Genomic DNA, 20,303 nt, shown 5'->3' with positions numbered 1-20,303 from the left:
CTAAAAACTATGCTGTAATATAAGCCCTATGACGCTTGAACTAATGTTCACAATAACTTAATCTTAATTTAAAACCATGCGATGAGTTTAACTGGTAACCTTAAAGAACCCAAACTGAAGTAGAGATAGGATTTCTGGCACAACGTCAGCCGCTACCAAGATACACAGAAGTCTATTCAATTCAGTTCAATTCAATGCAATTTTATTTATATTGTGTCAATAACAATACAAATCGTCTCAAGACGCTTTACAAAACACGGCCTGAAACCCACAGAGCAAGCTTGAAGGCGACGGTGGCAAGGAAAAACTCCCTTTTAACGGGAAGAAACCTTGAGCAGAACCCAGCTCATATGGAGGGACCCATCTGCCTAAGGCCAGCCGGGTACAGACAGAAGAAAGAGAGAAGAGAACAGCAAGAGAAACAAGATAAACATACATCTGTCATAGATACATCTGACCAAAGCGTACATGTAGAATCTGATGATACAAATACAACATACAGCTGATGATGATGATGACAGTTTGAAAATGTAAGAGGAATCATAGGCAGGTTGGAGAATTGTTCATTCAGGTAGGAGTGCATAACTGCAGGAGGTAATGAAGACTGGGCAGGCTGATGAGACCATGACAACAGATGTAGTATGGAGCTCCACAGGAAACACACAACTCCAGGCCAGAGACACTCTGCAAGAGTCCAAAGAGACATTCAGTACAACTTTAAGTCATTGGTCTCACACTAAAGTTGTTCTTTATAATGGAGGGGAAAAAAATGTTTTAGCAATTACTTTTAAAGAATGTACATCAAAAACATACTGTGAGGAAAAGTATGAAAACTGTTCTCAGCCTTTATGATGCTGTAATATTTATATTTGATTTGATTATTGTAACTGCAACAGATGATCAGATGTCAGTACATTTTTTGCATGTTTGTTTTATGTCTTCTAATAATAGACAAAATTACTTAGTGTTAAAAGTCTGAAATCTGACTTAAAAAGTGTTTTTAACTGTAGAATATAACTTCTACTATTTTAAAAACCTCAAATTTAACTCGGTGTCTAAAGAGTTTATGTAATTTGTTCAAACCTTCTTAATCATTTTGTCTGTACAGTCTGGATCTGCAAAGTGCTTAGAGCTGTGTAAGATGCACAGTATTTCACACTCTAATATAGTGCCTTACAGGAACAAGTAGCCTCTGTCAAACGTTTTGCATTAATTTAACTGCAAGCTGTTTTTATAGCGTCATGTGGCTGTATGTGACTTTAAAACCACCACTTTACAAAGTACTGTATAAAGTTCTGAGACACTAAAAGCACCAGGACTGTAATATAAAATACTCTGTCACGAGTTGAAACTTTATTTTTAAACTCAATTTAAAAATTCTGCTGAAGAGAAACTACAGCTGTTTCATTAATGGTAAAATGTAGACTAAGTGTCAAATATAAAAAAAGTGTTCAGAAAATGACAGATGTATTTAGATTTTTTTTTATAGGATTGTCACACTGATGCAATAATGCTGAAGCAGCGTTCCACTGTCGTAGCTAGATTTAACCTTGGTATATATAGAAAGGTCCAGTGGTTCCTAACCTATGGGTCTGGTGTCTTCTTTAGGGTCACAAGACACGTTTAGGGGGTCACGAGATGATTTATGGGGAATGAAATGAAAAGAGTAAAACTTTAGATTGACAAGTTTATATTAAAGCTTTGGGCTTCTTTACTGGTTAGTTTTTTTGTGAGTTTTATGGTAAATTTTATTTTCTCTTTCAGCTTAAACTGTGGAAACTAAGTCAGGAGGGGAGATGTGTTTTTGGAGGAACTACTAAGTCATAAATGTGACCCCTGAGGCAGGTAGGGGAATGTATTCATATCCTTACTTTACCATGAATAAGGGTATTAATATATAATACTGTACTTTAAGTCAAAATCTGCTCTGAAACCTCACTAGAGTAACAGTACAGCTGTATTTTCTGTATCAGATGCATTTTTAAGTGTATTATGTATAGATTATATTACTGGATAACTGTGATTGATGGATTAAGTGTCGCAACGGATAAATGTAACTGTACATTTGAGCAGTTCAATCTTGAAATATCCTTGTATTATAAGGATTATCTGACTATATCAGATCACAGACAGTATTGATTTGATATTCTTAAGTGTAATTTCAAAGCACATGGATTTTATCTGAGTACTTCCATTTTATCATACTTAATACTTCTATTCAGGTGTGAGACACATATACCTGTAGGTGTTAGCTGTTGTTCAGATTAAGGATTGATTTGAAAAGGCATATCAGGTGTACAGCAATTATTATTTTGTGTTTTAACTTTGTTTTATTGGTAGTAAAAGAACTGTATACTTTGCCACCACTGATCCTAAATCAAAGAATAACAGTCAGTACACTTTGTTTAACCTGTTTTTATTTCATATTTGTAGCTTAATTGTAGAAAATACATGAAACATTGAAATATTTTACTTCACTTTTGGATTTTATTGTATATTAGGACAAAAGATCCTGAAAAAGCCCAGTCACCCCGGACACTCTCTCTTCTCTCTACTGCCATCAGGCCGGCGTTTCCGATGCTTGAGGACAAAGACTGAGAGGCTGAAGAAGAGTTTTTACCCTCATGCCATCCACCTGCTCAACTCTGAGCCTTCTATCTATCTACGCCTTTGACCCCTCCTGGGGCATAGGCCGCTAACAAGGGTTCTCCAGCCATCCCGGTCCTGAGCAATCTTCTCCAACTGTCCCCAAGAGTGGCCTGTCCTCTTGACATCGGCGTCCAGGTCTCGGCGCCAACTGTTTCGAGGTCGACCTCTCTTTCTCTTCCCTTGCGGGTTCCATGTAAGGGACTGTCTGGTGGTGTTTGAGACCGGTTTGCGTAATGTGTGCCCTAACCATCTCCAGCGCCTTTGGATGATTTCTTGGTCTGCTGATTGTTGGTTTGTGCGTTGCCAGAGCTCCTCGTTGCTGATCTTTTCTCTCTGAGCCTTAACTGGACTTAAATATCACTGCACTTTATTCATGTAGCTGCTAAATACTGTAAATTTATGTACATAAACAACTACCCCCCCCCCCCCCCCCCCCCTCTAAGTTTACCAGTCTATATTTTTATTCAGTCTGTATTTTTATTTTTATTTATTTTTATTTATTTTTATCTCTCTATCGGTGTACATTACACTTAAATTGCTTACCTTGTGTGCAAACTACTGTTTACTGTAGTACTTATATTTTTTTTACTACTGGCTGCAGGTACAACAATACATTTCACTGTGCATTGTAGTATAACTGTGCATGTGACAAATAAATAAAACCTATCTAAATATCTACTAAAGTTCCTGGAGAGCCAGCCTGGTATCTATAAAGTCAGCATGAAATAATAATAATAATGAAAAAATAGCCAAAATAAGTTCCTTAACATTACTTGAGTTGATGTGTTTAAAGGCCGGTTTGAGCCGCATAGACGGTAAATATGCACAACCGTCATTGTCAGACGCATCGACCAATCACCGGGCGCCTCTCAAACCTAACATGTAACGCGGGCTCTGATTGGCTGAGAGGCGGAGCCGCTAAACAAAGTGGAGACCGCGCCGCAGCAGCAGAACCAGAGACGCCGCTGTTGCTGTCGCTTCTTCAAGAATCAGGTTAAAGTCTGCCTCTGCTCACAGGTCAGTGGGAACATTTAAACCCTAAACAAAAAAAACTCAACATAGACCGCTGTTTTGTAGCCTGGGTGTAGAAGTTGGAGCCCAACGAGAGCGTTTGAAAGCGCTGCTTTTTTTATGTTTATTGTTGCCCTAAATAGAGGAGGACAAGCCGCGCTTTGTGTCTTTTCTCCTACATCATATCTGCATTTCCGTTTATCTCATGATGTCGAGTATCACAGTGTGTCCTGGCGGCACCTTTAATCAGAACAGTGTGTTTTAAGTTTCTCTGTGTGTGTTTGAGTCGGTGAGAAACCTGTGAGGCTGTGAAGCTGTCGTCAGAAATGAAAACAGATATGGACACGTAGCATCAGATGATTAGATGTCGCGTGTCGAGTGATACTTTGTTTTGAAACTTTTTCTTTCTTTCATTTAATTTACTCTCCCTCTCCTCGCACCACCGTGTATTTATCTGCACAGCCTAGGGACGTCACTGACAGTCTGCTAAATAAGATTACAGGGACTTTAAAAGAGGAACAATGTCACTATTATCTGCTGGTGCCTGGTGCTAGTGGTGACATCCCGCCATATCATTATGACTGTCTGTGTGTGACCTGCTGGTTGCCTCCAGCCACTCCTCAGAGCAACACAAGTTACATCTCACCACTGCTGTTTCATGTGTCACACCACATCCATGTGTTCACAGGTTTCCTCTCATCTCAATGTAGGAATGAAAATCTACCTGCAGACTTTTAGATCTGTGTGAACATTTTCTTTCTTTGCATTAAGTCAACGTTGCACCATTGCTATGAAGTAGGCCTACAGGAGTGTAGAATTTAAATTCAAACCGCATCACTGCCGACTGATTGTACACTCAACCTGCCAGTGCATTAGGTACACTTGAGGAGATAAATTCATTCTGATATTACAGTCGTGCTCTTAAGTCATGGCTTCACAAAGGCTATGATAGTCAGCATTTATTTAAAATAAAAAAACTGTGTTTTCATTTTGAAGGCCGTAGATTGTTGTTCTCTGGATTGTATTGTGTTGCACCGGCACATGTTTCATTTTAACATCTCTGCCAACTACATCCTCCAAAATAAACATAGACATTACAGCAGTCATGAAGGAGAAGGCTTGAAAATTTCTGATTTGAGATTTTTCTCTATCGATGTCTGACCAAGCACAGACAAACATTATTTTAAAAAAAGACATGTTTTCTGCTTTACTGCTGGTTGCACTATTTCATTGCAGGCAACAGTTGCCAAGCAACCAGCCGAGACTCCAGAAAGATGCCAGCCAAGACATAATAATCCGACGTGTAATCTCCTGTAATTTCTCTGTTTAAGTGCTGAGCTAAAGAGCTAAAGAGCAAAAACTGTAACTGTTGTCATTAGCTTTGTGCTACGCTGACCTGCTGCAGGTTGTAGCTTTCATATTTGCCGTGCAGCAGCCGGGGCGGCGCACATCTTCCCATCTGATGCCGGACGGCCGGGCAAATGAGCATACGACAGAAAATATGAGATCATTTCTAATTAAGAGGGGAGGGGATAGAGATAGAGAATGACATGGAACAATGGTCTTAAGTTATCAGCTGACATACTGTATATTTTCATTTTAAAATGTGTAGTAGTTATTGGTAATCCTAGTATCAGAGCCTAAGTGTTTTTTTGTTTTTTTACACTGACAACATAAAGTTGCGCGGGAAAAAAAAATGTATGCCGTTTCACTTTCGCTTTGTAAACCTCGCTGCAGACATCAGGGGAACAGAAGCTGCTCTGGTCAAAGGCCTCTGTTGTTTCCTGTCAGCGCAGACACACACACACACACACACACAGATGGTGGTCGGATACTCTCGTTATGAATCAGTCCCCCAACCTGCTCTGTCATGTAGAAAAAGATGTCCGAGTCGGCACATGCAGACGCTCCTGGCTTGTTTACTTGACGTATATATTGTTGGATGCATGTCCGATTTGTGTCCTGTTTGCGCAGGTGTCCACGAGTGCACGTGTGTGTGTGTGTGTGTGTGTGTACAGTACATTCTTTGTTCAGAGATGTACTTGGTAGTGAAGGCGTTTCATGGCAAACATCCTCGAACAGGAATCCGTGGAATGCAGCTTGAGGGAGTGATTGCCGTTATCCTCCCATTTTCAACCACTTTTTATTTTTCCTTGTGCCTTCTGTGTTTCCAAGAAGATACATCCTAATGTATGTCAGCGTGCGTAGCTTCAGTATTTCGTGCCTTTTTATTGGATAAAAATAGGAAGTAACAAGGCGTAGAGAGGGGGCAGCGTGCAAGGAGACATCTTGCAGCAAATCAAACCTGTGCCACTGCAGTGAGGACTACAGCCATGGTTTATGGTTCTCAGGACGCCCCTTTAAACCCTACAACATCATGCTGTTTCATGCCCGTGTGGTGCAGTCACATGAGTTTCACTGCAGGCCGTACGCTGAGCTGACCGTCCAGATTCAATCATGTGTTTCTGCCACTCAGCACAGGGGCAGCTTTCATTAGATCAAACCCAGGGATAATTTGTGGTTCTGTAAGTCAGGAGCAAGCCGCCATGCTGTTGTCACTTTGCTTCGGTCATTTGAAAACACCAGCATTCTCAGTCTGTTTTGGCAGACAAAGGGCTGAGCTATCCTGGTGTTTACACAACAGTCGGCTCGGTGACACGTGGCCTTTAAAGCTGGAATTTCAGCTCCGAGCAGATGATTTAAAGTCAGTCCAAACTGCTTTTACTTACGTGACTCTCACACTAAAGTGATTGTGCGTGAGTCATGTGACACCAGTGAATGATGCATTTGGGTTAATAGACCTCAAAGCATCATGCATGGAGTGTTAAGGGAGAACTGATTCAGTGTGAATGCCGTTTCTTCAGATGAGTTTCTCGTCGGGACGTCCCGATCGGCATCAGGAGATCTGTATCTGGGCCGATCCAGGCAGTTTTTAAATTATCTGATCGGGATCAAGCTTCGGCTGAGCCTGATCTTTTGTGCGTGTTCATTTTAGGTCTGCCATAAACCAAAACCCACGTCCCGGTAGCGTTAAATTATTTTGTTTTAATGGTGGTTGGCTGGCGTCAAAGCTGATAAGAAAATGAAGGCGAAGAGCTAAAACCATGTGACTAAACATATCTGCTGTGTGGATGTACTTTATTGTGGTAAAGTCAAATGAAGTCAGTCAGACAACATTTCCTAAATTATGCAATGTGGATGTTCAATCACGTCCGTTAGTCTGAGGTGAGAACAATTGTTGGAGACAAAGGAAGTCACAGACGCACGGTGGCCACGTGATCTAGAAGAATACTAGTAAGATAAGAAAACCCTTATTGAGTCCCCAGGGAAGAAATGTTGTTTATTTGAGATCGGATCAGTACTCTATATTAAATGATCAGCTTGATCGGGACATCCCTAGTTGTTAAAAAAAACTTCTTGTGAACCGAGTGTGAATCAGCAAATGTTAATAGCAAGCATAGCATAAGTATCTCATTGTTTTAGGGGTCCTGAGTAATTCCTGGCTAGCTGCTTCCAGTGTTTGTGCTAAGCTAATTGGTTGCTTCCTCCGGACCAACTACTTAATGGCCATACTGTAAGAGCCTCTCTTGTCTCTTATGGTAATGCAGATGAAACCGCCCTCAGAGGAAGAACACGAGCAGATGAACATCAACCAATATGATGTTTCTGTGTCAGAGTGTTTTTTTCCCCTCTTGTGACCTATATTGTCACGTGCCGGGTATGTGACCTTTGTTCCACATCTCAAACCCCATCCTCCACACCCTCCCTCCCCCATACATCGCTCCACTGCGTGCCCACGTGACCACGAGTGTGAGGTTTCATCGCGCGGGTCAGGACCTGCAGTTTTGAGTAAGGTCGGCCTTTGTGCCCTCAAAATCTATTATTGAATGTTACCGGAGGAAGGAGGAGGAGGAGGATGGACACAGGTCAGGAAGAGGCACAGAAGATGCATGAGTTTATACAACAAAAAGCCTGTCTGTCAGCGACTTGTTGCTGGCTGCTTCAAAACCTGCTTTTAGAGGGCGCCTCATCCTCCGTAGTAATCCAGAAAAACTGGTCGGTCGCTTGCCTCGAAGCATCAAAACGTAGTGCCAGTTGTAAAGAATGTGCAGTATTGACTCATCAGCCGTTTAAATTTACCTCCCTGAGGGATGCTATTTTTGAAACTGCTAAATAATCAACTGTCTTCCTGCTTTGCGAAGTACAAGAACTAAATCTGTGACACATCACTGTTGACTTAATCTTTTACACTTAAAAGATGTACTTCTCTTTCACAAGTTATCATTTTATCTTGATTTAGCACCAAATGTTTTCACTCCGTTAAACAGACAAAATGTTCTCGTTCAGTGTCCAGAGCTGAAAGATAGTTGAGACGCCTGGCATGCAGCTTAACACTCACCCCTCTTGAGTTATTGTTGAAACATACTTTTCTCAACCGGCATATGTGGTTTTGCAGAGATAATGTTGCCAATCCTCTCCAAATTCGTGGCTCTGAAATGGGCTCCAGATTTCAGACGGGGGCAGAAGAAAAAAACAAAACAAAAAAACCCCACATGGCTACTACTGATGCTTTGACCAGATCAAGCTGCCTCTTGTTTCAGCTGTAGATGTTAAAGTTGGTTCCAGGTTGACTGAAATATGCTTTTACCACATACGTGATATTTTACCAAAAGACTGTTGACGGTACATGAAGGAGACGTGACACGTTAATTGTTACTGTGAGTGTTCGTGTAGTAATGTGTAGGATCAGATGGAATAAGCATAGCATTGCATGTCTTTAGTAGAAGTGAAATTGATGGGAAAGAGGAACATTTTAAGCTTTTTATCAGCTCTGACTTGTGACTCCAGTATGATTTGTTCCTGGTTTTCATGGCTTCCTCCCAATGCGTGTAGTTTGCGTGACATAACTTTCTGCTGGAACTGCCAAGACAGCTTCCGAGTTTAAAGACTTCCCTCTTTTATGTCTGACCTTTGGTTACCACATGGAGAGATCTTTTCTTCATTCAGTCAATGAAGTCCCTCTTACTACATCCGTGATGTTTAATCCTTTCGCTGTTGCTCTTAAAGAATGACTAATTGTTTTAGCATGTATACTGTATTACGCAGATTAATATGGTGGCTGAAGAAAATCTGCTTCTGAGATTTGAAAGCACCCGTTGACTAGATGGGATTACGCTTTGTGTTGAAAGGCTTCATGTGTTAATCCTCCATTGATAAGGCAGGAATAATGAGCTTAAACAGTTTGACCTGGCGCTCGACGCCCAAGTCAACCGGCGGCTCAGCGTCAAACTTTACTGTCAGTGCACCATTAAGAGGAACTAAAACACAAGTAGACATTTATATTTTTTTTTTCTGTAACTTCCTTCCTGTGGTTTGACTGTCTCTTGAACGAGACAGTACAGCCGCAGTCTCCCCGCGAGCTGCAGGCTGCGTCCAGCTTGTCCTCATATTCTGTTATGTGTCAAATGAACCCTCTGGCCTCTCCGACACATTTTTCCAGTGTCTTGTGTTTGTGTGCGCTGGGGTGTGGGGTGACTGGTGAGCTGGCTCTGCCATTGGCTTGTCATCCTCCCAGGCCAAGTATGGAGAGTGGAGAAGGTGGTGGTGGTGGTGGGTGGGAGGGCGGGGAGGGGTTTGTATGAGTACCTTTTGCCTCCAACAACTCTTGGCCAAGTATGACAGCAGTGGCATCTGTCCGGTGTTGACTGTCCATCTGACAGAGTGACTATTTTCAGTTTTTCTGAATATAAAACGACTTGAAGCAATAACAGAGGAGGCTGTGTTTTAATTACAACCATTCTATAATGAATTGATTAGTGATTTGGCAGAAAAGTAAGGAAAATGTCGACAAAAACAACTGAGGCACATGTTTCTGTTTCCAGAAAACCTCTGGCTCTGCTCAGACAAAACAAGACAGTCGTCATAAAAACCTACACCCGTCATTTAGACCTGAAGAAGCTACTTGGTTTAGCTTTGTGTTTGGAGATGTCATACGGACTGCAAATTTATGCTTTTTTTGCCAATTTTTACATTGTTTTTCTTTTATTTTTCATTTTGTACCATAAATCAAGAATCAGATGAATATTGATTGACAGATTAAACAATATAAAAACATGTTGTTGAAACTTTCTAAACTCTGAAAACCCAGTGTATCTTTCCCTTTTAACACTTGACTCTAATGTCAGGATGTTTGGTTCTGGCCGTTGTTTGTATCCATAAAACCTGGTTAATATAAACCGTGAGAGGATTTTATTTGTATCTCCCACCGCTTAAGCCTACGGTCACACTCCTCTACGGCCAGTGTTTTTCTTTCTCTCTATATATAACAACAGATTTTTAACTCTGCGCTGTACCTGACATTTTGAAAAGTCTTGAAACACAGGAAAATAAGATGTGAATCTATTGAGTTGCTGGAAATGATTATCTTGCCATCTCCAAAGCGTTTGTCGGCATGCCCAGGTTGTGTTACGGCGGTGAGTCATTATCGTTGTTAACACATTCTCTGGTGTACGGCTTGATAAAGGGTGAATCTGTCAACACTCGTATCTCGTAGAACACACAGGCTGTCTCTTAATTAGCGTTTAATTCTTCGGCGGGCCCGTTTCGATTGTTAGGACGCCCGGCAACACAGGAACAGCACGCAGCGTGTCCAGATAAGTTATGATAAGATACTGGACGTCCGCTCTTGCATAAACATGACTGAATCACTACGGGCAGCTCATTCTGAATCAGCAGCCTCTGACTGAACTTGTGACCAACATTTAAAACCTTTTACTTTTTTTTACGCTCAAACACCTGCTGAGTTCAAAGTGACGGAAAACCCACCACACTAAATGTGTTTTAAACCCACGGAAGATTATACTTTTCAATCAACCTGTTGGCAGAGTCGGGCTCCTCTGAGTGGCTGCTGGTGTCTAATACGTCTGTGTTTCTGTTTGAAAGAGGCGTGTCTCTGCTATTCATAGTTGTGAGAACCTCAGAGGTCTATTAGAGGTCAGTGTGAGTCCTTCTAATAGCAACTGCTGCAGCACAGGGCTTTTCAGACAGACTATCCACTTTGGACACACTCTCAGCCTTTCTTCATATATATATATATTTATATATACACACTGCGGAACTGTGAGTATGGACAATGATTGTGTTTCAGTTTGTCGATAATCAATGCTAAACCTTTTGAGTTTCGCTCTCCTTAATACTGACCTGGAGGTGACCTAGACCACAGCTTTCCTGTCATAGCGGCTTTCATGTGGAATTAATTGATTACTGTTTATTTTTTCCTTGGCGGACAAACGGCACTGAAAAGCACTAATTAATCTCCAAATACCTTGTGGATGGCTGTTTAAATAACAGATACATTTCCCCAAAGTCTAACTTTAGCAGCATTTATTTTGTATTAAAGTTAAAACTAAAAATCTGTGAAATATAAGTAGAGGCTTTCCTGCAGCGCTTTTGCCCCACTTGGCAGCAGTCCCATTTGTCATGGGCTTGGCGATAATAATAGAAGTAGGTGAGAAGTCAGTTGTTACCTATGAGGTGGTTGTTCACTTGTTCATTTACCTACAGGGCAACCGTCCAAATTCAGAGGTGACCCTGCTGATGGCAAAGGTGACCTGAACGGAGAAAAACATGACACACTGCAGGGCCAAATTATTAATTCATGCGCTTCTCTATTGAGATTTAATAATTCAAAGATCATTTCTAGTTAGGCAGATTAGTCGCTGTTCTTTCTCGCTTCAGGCTCGTCTAATTAACGCACCACCTTATTCCTGTTATACTGGAATTCCAGTAGAACCGAGCCATATGTCCCAGACTTTGACCAGTGAGGTTTCAGCCCAGTGAGCTCATTTCTAAAACATCCCGAGCAGAAAGCTTCTCCTCTCTCCATAAAACAAGTGGTCCAGAGTCTGTGGCCGTGCCTTTATATCTCCACGGAGGCATTAGATCAGAACATGTGTGTGTGTGGAGTCATATTTCCTTCCTGTCTCTTTGTTTCCAAGTGCACAGCTGTCGGAATAGGATATTACATCTTCCTTTCTGCGCACAATATTTGTAAAGGAGCGGAACGTAAACACAGAAAAAAAGGCCTAGAAAAAAAGCCCAACAATGCATTTATCAACAATCTCAATTTCTGTTGATATTATAACAGTCTGCATCTTTTAGTTTCATGAGTTTTACAAATAAAGGCTGCTGGTTGAAGATTGCAGTCAAGTTTTTAGAGGAGGATTTTCTGAGCTCCTTATATTGACGTGTATATATTGCTGGGATCTTTAAAAAGTCAGGATCTAAAATGACGACAGATATATTTTAAATCCTGCAGACAGACTTTTTAAAGCCATACAACTGAATACAGTGACCACAGAGTGGTGGATCATCTGTCGCTGAATCACAGGGCTGAAACGCTGCTGCTGCTGCTGCTGCTGTGTCGTCCTGCCCCGAGTGATTCACCGTGAATCTATCCTTGAAGCTTTATTTTGGGTTTGCGTGTCTCCGAGTTCTGCCAGAAACAAACGAAAGCTTTAGACAAGAAATGATCCTTCAAAACAGTCTGACCTTACAAGGATCAAGCGTTCGTAGATTGATGTCGGTGTCGAATCATGCGTAAAAACAGAACATCAACAAAGTACAATTTTCCAAAATGCAAGCCAGCATACATTTGGCTTGCGGTACCTATTGGAGACGTTTAGTTTAGCTGATACGTTTGGCAGCCAGAGACCTTATTGACGTCAATGAAATCAGTATTCATAATAATTACTTTATGTGCCCTCTCTTTTAAAGCTTGGTCCATTCCTAAAAAAATAAAAGACCAAAGGCAGAGTTTCTAAATTGTAAGTTTCCTTCTGTGTCTGTGAATGCTCTGGGTCACCCAGGTCATGGTGTATCAATTTATTTTTTAAATATTCCTCCTGTGTTTCTTGGCAGGGTCAGTGCAGAACAGCCATGCAGGCTCAGGAGGTCCTGAGACAGCTGCGGATTCCCGAGCTGGAAGATGTTCGGCAGTACGTGCGAGGCTTTCCCACCAACGCTCTCGTGGGTATGGGTGCCTTCGCTGCCATCACCACCTACTGGTTTGCCACCCGGCCAAAAGCTCTGAAACCGCCCTGCGACCTTGGTGTGCAGTCGTTGGAAATATCAGTAAGAGATGATGTTCTTGAAACGACTGTGTCGATGTCTTGCAATTCCTTTTTATTAGAGGAGTAACTGAAGTTTGATCTATCCATCTATCTATCTATCTATCTATATGGTTCACAATTAAAATTGTATTTATCTATATCTGTATTATTATATCAGAGTTGTCCTTAGATCAACCAGTAACTAAAGGTATGGTGTGGAGGAGTCAGCTGGTCATTCATCTGTGAATGTTTTCTTTTCTCTCGTAGGGTGGAGAACGGGCGAGAAGGTCTGTGCTTAACGACAGCGACGAGAACATAACGCATTACTACAGCGACGCACTCACAATGTATGAGGCGTTCCAGCGAGGCCTCAGAGAATCAAGTGAGTGTATCTCTGGTGTCAAATGGGGAAAGTCCCTGCGAGCACTGAAAGTAAAAGTGAGCTTGGTTTGGTCTTTTGCAGATAACGGACCTTGTCTAGGGTCGAGGAAACCAAACCAGCCGTACGAGTGGCAGTCCTACAAAGAGGTGAGCCGAGAGAGACGGACATGTGAATGAACTGCGCACAATAAACAGGTTTTCTGAGTACATTTGAAAGAATAACTCTTGTTTTCACACAGGTGGCAGACAGAGCAGAGAATGTCGGGTCTGCCCTCCTTCACAAAGGACACTCTAAAGCGGGAGACAAATACATCGGCATCTTTGCTCAGAACAGACCAGAGGTAACGAAAACAGCCCATCATCACTTATGTATAACAACATCGCACTGTTTTATTAAAGCTGTACTGGGAAGGCTAATTACACAAACGCTGTGTTTTTCTTCTCATAGTTGATCGTTTTCTGCTTTTTCACCATACGATCCATTTTCCTTTGAGTTAGTGTAGCTTACTCCACCTTTTTCCTACCTATGCACCTGAACTAGAAGGCTGTCATGACATTTAAAACTGTACAGAGAAATTTACTTGATTATCATGGATGTTCGTTTATATGTAAACGTCCCTCAACTTTCAGATCAGATATAAAAGTGTTTGAGATAGTTCAGGTCCAGTCTGTTGTATGAATAGTGAAGGACTCAGATGATTGAATAACAACCACACTGGTGAGTTGACTAAAATTTTAATTCATAATAATATTGTTCTGTCTTCATTGCAGTGGACCATTTCAGAGATAGCCTGTTACACGTACTCGCTGGTGGCCGTCCCGCTGTACGACACACTCGGTACAGAGGCCATCGACTACATTATTGACAAAGGTATTAAAAAAAAGACACTTTCACACACTAACCACACACACCACCTGCAGCGCTGTCGCAGCGCTCTTGATCGAAGTCACTGATACTGACGAAAACCGTTCCGGTGCCGTCTGTTCTCCAGCCACCATCGCAACAGTGATCTGTGATGTACCCGAAAAGGCTCGGATGATTCTGGACGTCGTCGGCGGAAAAGGACAGTCGGTGAAGACAATTGTCCTCATGGAGGATTTTGACAGTGACCTGGTGACCCGGGGACAGGAGAATGGTATCGAGATCCTGAGTTTGAAGGAGTTTGAGGTGAGAGTCGCTCTAATTGAGTATTGGTGCTTGAAGAAGGCTCCTGATTTTATTTGAATAGTTGTTTTTTCCTGTATAATATTACAACACAAATAAGTCACTATTTGAGTCACACGTGTCTCATTCTGGTTGTGACTAAATGGAAATGAGGCACAGATGTCCCAGAGATTATCTGTGCTTCCTGCAGAATTGGTAAACAAACACACTGCATCTTTTGTACATTTTCCAGGCCCTGGGTAAAGCCAACCACCAGAAACCACAGGTGAGTAGGGACACACCCCTCAGCCGACCTGTTAACCACATAATAAAAGACTAAATTACTACAGTGAGAATATTTGTCTAAACTTAGATCACTTTATAAAAGCTGGGCTGCACCATGCACCCTTAAAATGCACCAGGTCTTCATGCTTCAGATGTGTGATCTGATTACAGCCTCCCAAACCAGACGACCTCGCGCTAATCTGCTTTACGTCTGGAACCACAGGTAACTACAGGACTGTTATCACTTATGCAGTTGGGGAATTCATTTTTTACATCGTGCATCATCCTAAATGTTTTCTTGTGTTTTCAGGAAACCCAAAAGGCGCCATGCTTACCCATGAAAATGTCATCTCCAACACTGCAGCTTTCATTAAAATAACACAGGTAACACACATACACTCATCTCTGAAATGTTTCCGAGCGACAATAATTCAGATGGGAGACGGGACTAGATGATAAATATGAATGATCTTTGTTTCAAGCTTCCCAAGCATCCATCTTCCTAATCTGTCACACTGCACGTAGACTGCAGTAAAGGCCGCAGACGGGGCTCTGCTTGTTTTTGGGTGTAAGAATTTAATCTGTGTCTTTGTCTGCATTCAATACAACTTAAAGAAGTGAGAACTGATTCAAAAGATGAGGCAGAGATGGCGACAATCCATGCCGCTAGGCGTCAAGATATGCGCTTATGACTGAACTCTCGTTAAATCTCCGTTCTTTATAAGTGAAACTAAACTGTATTTGAAAGTACATGGGGACTGGAAAACACAGGTCGCTTTATCCATCTATTTATTTGCAACAATAAAGATGGATATAATGGAAGCATTAAGCAGTTCGATGGGCCTTGGTTTAAATCTGAAATCCCTGTCTGACTGGTTGACTGAGGAGCTCCTTTGTCCCCCGTGCCATCAAACTGTTTAACCACCACTCACTTGGGGGGAGGAGGACAAAAAAAGAAAGGGACTGAATGACTTTTTCAACTAACCTGCAACAACATGAGTGCAATAGTAAAGTGCAATAACAATATGCAGCTGGTATTTTTCTATTTATGCAACAACCATGTATGTACAGTCACAATATTTATATTATTATTATTATTATTATTCTTTTCTGGGTGTTTGGTATTTGGGTTTATTTACTGTTTCCTATATAATTCGTGTACATGTACGTATGTTTGACAGTGCTGTATGCGATGGAGATGTCAATTTCCCTGCGGGAGCCTCCCAAAGGGATCAATAAAGTTGCCTATCTATCTGCTCTTTCATCCCATTTGTATTTTCCTGTCCTGTTTGCTCCTCCGTCCGTCCGTCCGTCCCTCCGTCCCCCCCGTGTGCTGTTGTCCAGGGCATACTGAAGGCCAACAATAAAGATGTGCTCATCTCCTTCCTACCTTTGGCCCACATGTTTGAGAGGGTGGTGGAGGTACAGTAGACCGGGCGTGACGCGCACACGTGCATGTGCTTTGTTTTGTGTGTCCTTCGCAGGTACACTGCTCGCTGTCGTTCCATGACGTTCATGTATCCTATCTACCCCTTGCTCACATGTTTGAGAGAGTTGTACAGGTATGTTGTGGGACAGATGGGATACATGTTACAAAATGACCGCTGTTGGATTTAATGTGAGACGAGTAGTCTGTGTCGTTTTTCCAGAACAACGTGAATGCAGTAGTATTATAAGTTTTAGTTGTGAAGGATTAAAATCCTGATGGCACTAATACAGCATCTGCTTTTAATTCACTTAAACTGCTGCAGATATAAGGCTAGGAACTCTATGAATGCTTTTTGATCACGGACAGAAATAAATACACTGATGCCTTCAAGAAGTGTGGCTATAGAAGCTGTAGAAGAAATGTGAACTGTGGAGTTAAATAACAAACAGTGGTGCTGTAGTGTGTCTAACGCAACAACAATGCCCCCGTGTGGTCATTAAATAATTTGCACAAGTTGGAATCTGGAGTAACCTTTTTATTTTCCCCCCTCAGAGTGTCGTCCTCGTCCACGGGGCTCGAATCGGCTACTTCCAAGGAGACATTCGACTCCTGATGGATGATCTGAAAACGCTGCAGCCGACAATCTTCCCTGTCGTCCCACGTCTCCTCAACCGCATGTTTGATAAGGTCGGACATGGTGTTTGTTTGTTTTTAGTTTATCTAGTTTTTATTCTGGGAAAAAAAAAAGCCACGCGTATCATTTCTCTGATCTGCTGCCGTGTTTGGTGTTTATTCCTCTCCAGGTATTCGGTCAGGCCAACACGCCGCTGAAAAGATGGCTGCTCGATTTCGCCTTCAAGAGGAAAGAGGCCGAACTTAAAAACGGAGTGGTGAGACAGGACAGCATGTGGGACAAACTCATCTTCAGAAAAGTACAGGTAAACGGAAAAGGTTTCTTGCTTTTAAATAAATCTGTGGCATGCTTTGAATGAGCAGGGGCGTGATAAAACAAGTCTTCTGATTTGTTTCGTACTTTGTAAGGCGAGCCTGGGCGGTCGCGTGAGACTCATCATCACAGGAGCAGCCCCAGTATCCCCCACCATCCTGACTTTCCTACGAGCAGCTCTGGGCTGCCAGGTGAGCCACGTCCACGCACATCTCACGCACATATTTCTAACAATAGCAGCAGCTGTCCTTCTTATTTTTTTTTTTTCATGAATGTCACTAATAAGATCTGTGCTTTCCACAGTTTTACGAGGGCTACGGACAGACTGAATGTACAGCTGGGTGCAACATGACCATGCCTGGAGACTGGACAGCAGGTAAAACATCCAATAAACGTTACCAAAGATCATTCAGATGTGCTTTAGGAAATGTAATGGAGTGTGTGGATGGCAATGATGCTTTGACCCATGAAACCAGAACATCGTCATTGTGTTCTCAGGTCACGTCGGGCCTCCTCTGCCCTGCAACTCTGTCAAAGTGGTGGACGTGGCAGAAATGAATTACCTGGCAGCCAATGGAGAAGGAGAGGTGAGGGGGAAACTGAATTTTATTTGTTTATTTATAAACAATCTCCACGAGATCCTTAAATAAACTGTCTATTTCTTCACTAAACTGAAGAAATCACAGGGGATATCTTTTAAAATTTTAAAGGCATGAGGGTTTTGAAGTTGGGGTAGGGTAAATCGTTTTATTTGTAATCTCCGTCTCTTTAGGTGTGCGTCAAAGGACCAAATGTATTCCTGGGATACCTGAAAGACCCGGAGAAAACAGCCGAGGCCATCGACAAGGACGGATGGCTGCACACAGGAGACATTGGGAAATGGCTTCCAGTGAGTAAAAACGCACCGACGACTCACTCTGCTGTTTGCAATATTGAAAATCTGGTTATGATAGTGGTACGGCTTTAGACTTGAGCTTTCTCCTCTGGTTTATTGCAGAACGGCTGTCTGAAGATCATTGACAGGAAGAAGCACATTTTCAAGCTGGCACAAGGAGAGTACATCGCCCCGGAGAAAATAGAAGCGGCTTATAGTCGCAGTGACCCGGTGGCACAGATATTTGTTCATGGTGATAGCTTACAGGTCAGTACTTTAAGACTCTCCACACTAATACTGCTTGTACAGTTTGTAGCTTTTCCTCCTAATTATATGCTTGTTGTATTTTTAAGGCCTGCCTGGTGGGGATAGTGGTTCCTGATCCAGACTTTTTACCCATGTGGGCCAAGAAAAAAGGGATGGAAGGATCTTACTCTGAAATGTGCAAGAACAAGGTCAGTCTTATTACCATCAGTGATCTCTACATACATCTCTGTCTGTCTTTCTGCCCGACTAACAGTTTTCTAACTGTTTCTAGGATGTGAAGAAAGCCATTCTGGAGGACATCCTGAGCTTGGGCAAAGAAGCTGGACTCAAGTCTTTTGAACAGGTGACAATGTCAAACCATGAAGTCGTCATTCAAGCTAATTATCACCTCCAAGTTAAAGCTGAAAGGACGAACGGATAAATCATTTTCAAAATCAATTAGTTGTTTGACACATTAGTCACAGATCTTGGGTTTCATTTGAAGCAAACTTGATAGCAGAGCATTTTGTTTTTCACTATTTTGGACAAAAGTTACTATTCAAGAAAACAACTTGACATTTTATTCAGATTCCATGAATTGTAGAGATGATGGGTAGAAAAACTTTTTAAAGAAAGTGGAGGGGTACCAAGTAGGACTAATCTCAAGGATGAGACTGAGAGAGCTAGATCTTTGAGATGCTTTGTATACATATGGCTTTGTTAAAAGAAAAAAGACTCTGTCCACACACTTGTATGATAGTTACCTAGGCAACTAGAGGCTGGAATGGCTACTAGCGACCAGGAGTCCTCTATAGATGAGCACCAGATGTCTTTAAATGTTCATGGTATAACTCGTTGCAGCTTTAGTCCAACTATTCTTCTCACTCGTTCTTGTTTCTCCGCTGCAGGTCAGAGACATCGCGTTACACACCGAGATGTTTTCCGTCCAAAACGGTCTGCTGACCCCGACCCTGAAGGCCAAGAGGACAGAGCTCCGCAGCCGATTCAGAGAACAGATCGATGAACTTTACGCCAGAATTAAGATGTGAGCCGCGACGGCTGAGAAGCACTGTGGGAAGGTGACGGTCATTTAGAGCACACAGCCAGAACCAAACTGTTTGTTCAGGAGGAGCTTTCACTTTATTTCTTTTTCATTTTTTGAAATTTTGTGGAGGTTGTTATAAAGAAAAAAAAAAAAGAAAAGAAAAGAACTGGATAATGAACGGATGAAAGTATGTGTCACACCTGATTTGGTTAGTAGTTGTACCGCTACAATCCTGCCATACACCGGCTACTTAGTGAAGAATATCTGAGAACATGTCGTCGTGTTACTGATTTCCGAGAATAAGTGTTAAATGTGAAAGAGGGAAATGTGACTTGCCGATACCGTTACTGCCTTTAAGTCTGCCTACTTCGTGATCAGAAAAGCTAAGCTCCTGAAATCATTTCAGCTATTCTTTTTCTTTCTTTTTTTTTTTAATTCTTGAAGCTCCTGAAAAAAAAAAAATCCTATGAAATACTTTTACAAAGTGGCAAATATTAGCTATTTATATACCAGGATATTTAATGTTTTGGTGAGGTATTTAAGTTGATATGTTCTCGTGTAAATAGATCTGCTGGAAAAGTGTATTTGTATGGACAGTACCTTGCCTGATAGTTAAATTCCCTGCATTCCCACGTTTCTCAGTGCTGCAGGCTGAAGGACTGACTTTACAAACCTGTTCCAGTGCTGAATTAACAGCCTATTGGGAATCATGTTGCTTGAAGGATTTTGTGGTTTTCGTTTGGTAAATGCATGTAAAATACTGATTGTTGCTATATACACACACACACATACACACACACACACAGTGCCTCCATTCGAAAGCCCTTTTAAATTTCAGTGCCACAGGTTTCTGGATAAAGCTGCACACAACGGTCATTTGTACATTTCAGACAAACACTGGGATTACGGTTACGTTTCAAGGAGGCTGTTCCAAGTCCTTCACTGATGGTCCATAAAATAACCAGCCTTCATTTCAGCTGCTTTAACAAGAAGAAAAATAAAAAAAAGATGTTGAGACTGTGACATCGCCTCATTTCAAGGGCTCTATGACCGTACAAGAAGCCATATTTGCTTTTTAATGATGTGAAAAGGGCAAAGGTGCAGTTTTGTGCTACGATAGAAAACATAGAATCTGTATTTGTTGCCTGTACCAAATAAATATTTTCTTCCAAAACATGTAGTC

At 41.8% G+C, this 20,303-nt stretch overlaps 1 protein-coding gene across 1 annotated transcript; it reads left to right on the top strand.

Annotated features, from left to right (window-relative positions):
• Positions 1-3,631: 3,631 nt before the first annotated feature.
• On the top strand, positions 3,632-20,290 carry acsl1a (acyl-CoA synthetase long chain family member 1a). Its single transcript, XM_084569265.1, has 21 exons — positions 3,632-3,666; positions 12,580-12,792; positions 13,038-13,152; positions 13,234-13,298; positions 13,391-13,492; positions 13,923-14,022; positions 14,144-14,319; positions 14,549-14,581; positions 14,752-14,803; positions 14,891-14,964; positions 16,065-16,142; positions 16,562-16,696; positions 16,813-16,947; positions 17,051-17,146; positions 17,259-17,331; positions 17,454-17,542; positions 17,728-17,844; positions 17,953-18,096; positions 18,183-18,284; positions 18,368-18,439; positions 18,984-20,290. Exons 2-21 carry the CDS (start codon positions 12,598-12,600, stop codon positions 19,122-19,124), a joined length of 2,094 nt encoding a protein of 697 aa, XP_084425391.1. The 5' UTR covers positions 3,632-3,666; positions 12,580-12,597; the 3' UTR covers positions 19,125-20,290.
• Positions 20,291-20,303: the final 13 nt, after the last annotated feature.

This window comes from Chelon labrosus (genome assembly GCF_963514085.1).
Source record: "Chelon labrosus genome assembly, chromosome: 2".
Classification (NCBI taxonomy): domain Eukaryota; kingdom Metazoa; phylum Chordata; class Actinopteri; order Mugiliformes; family Mugilidae; genus Chelon; species Chelon labrosus.
This window is presented reverse-complemented; position numbering and strand designations above follow the sequence as displayed.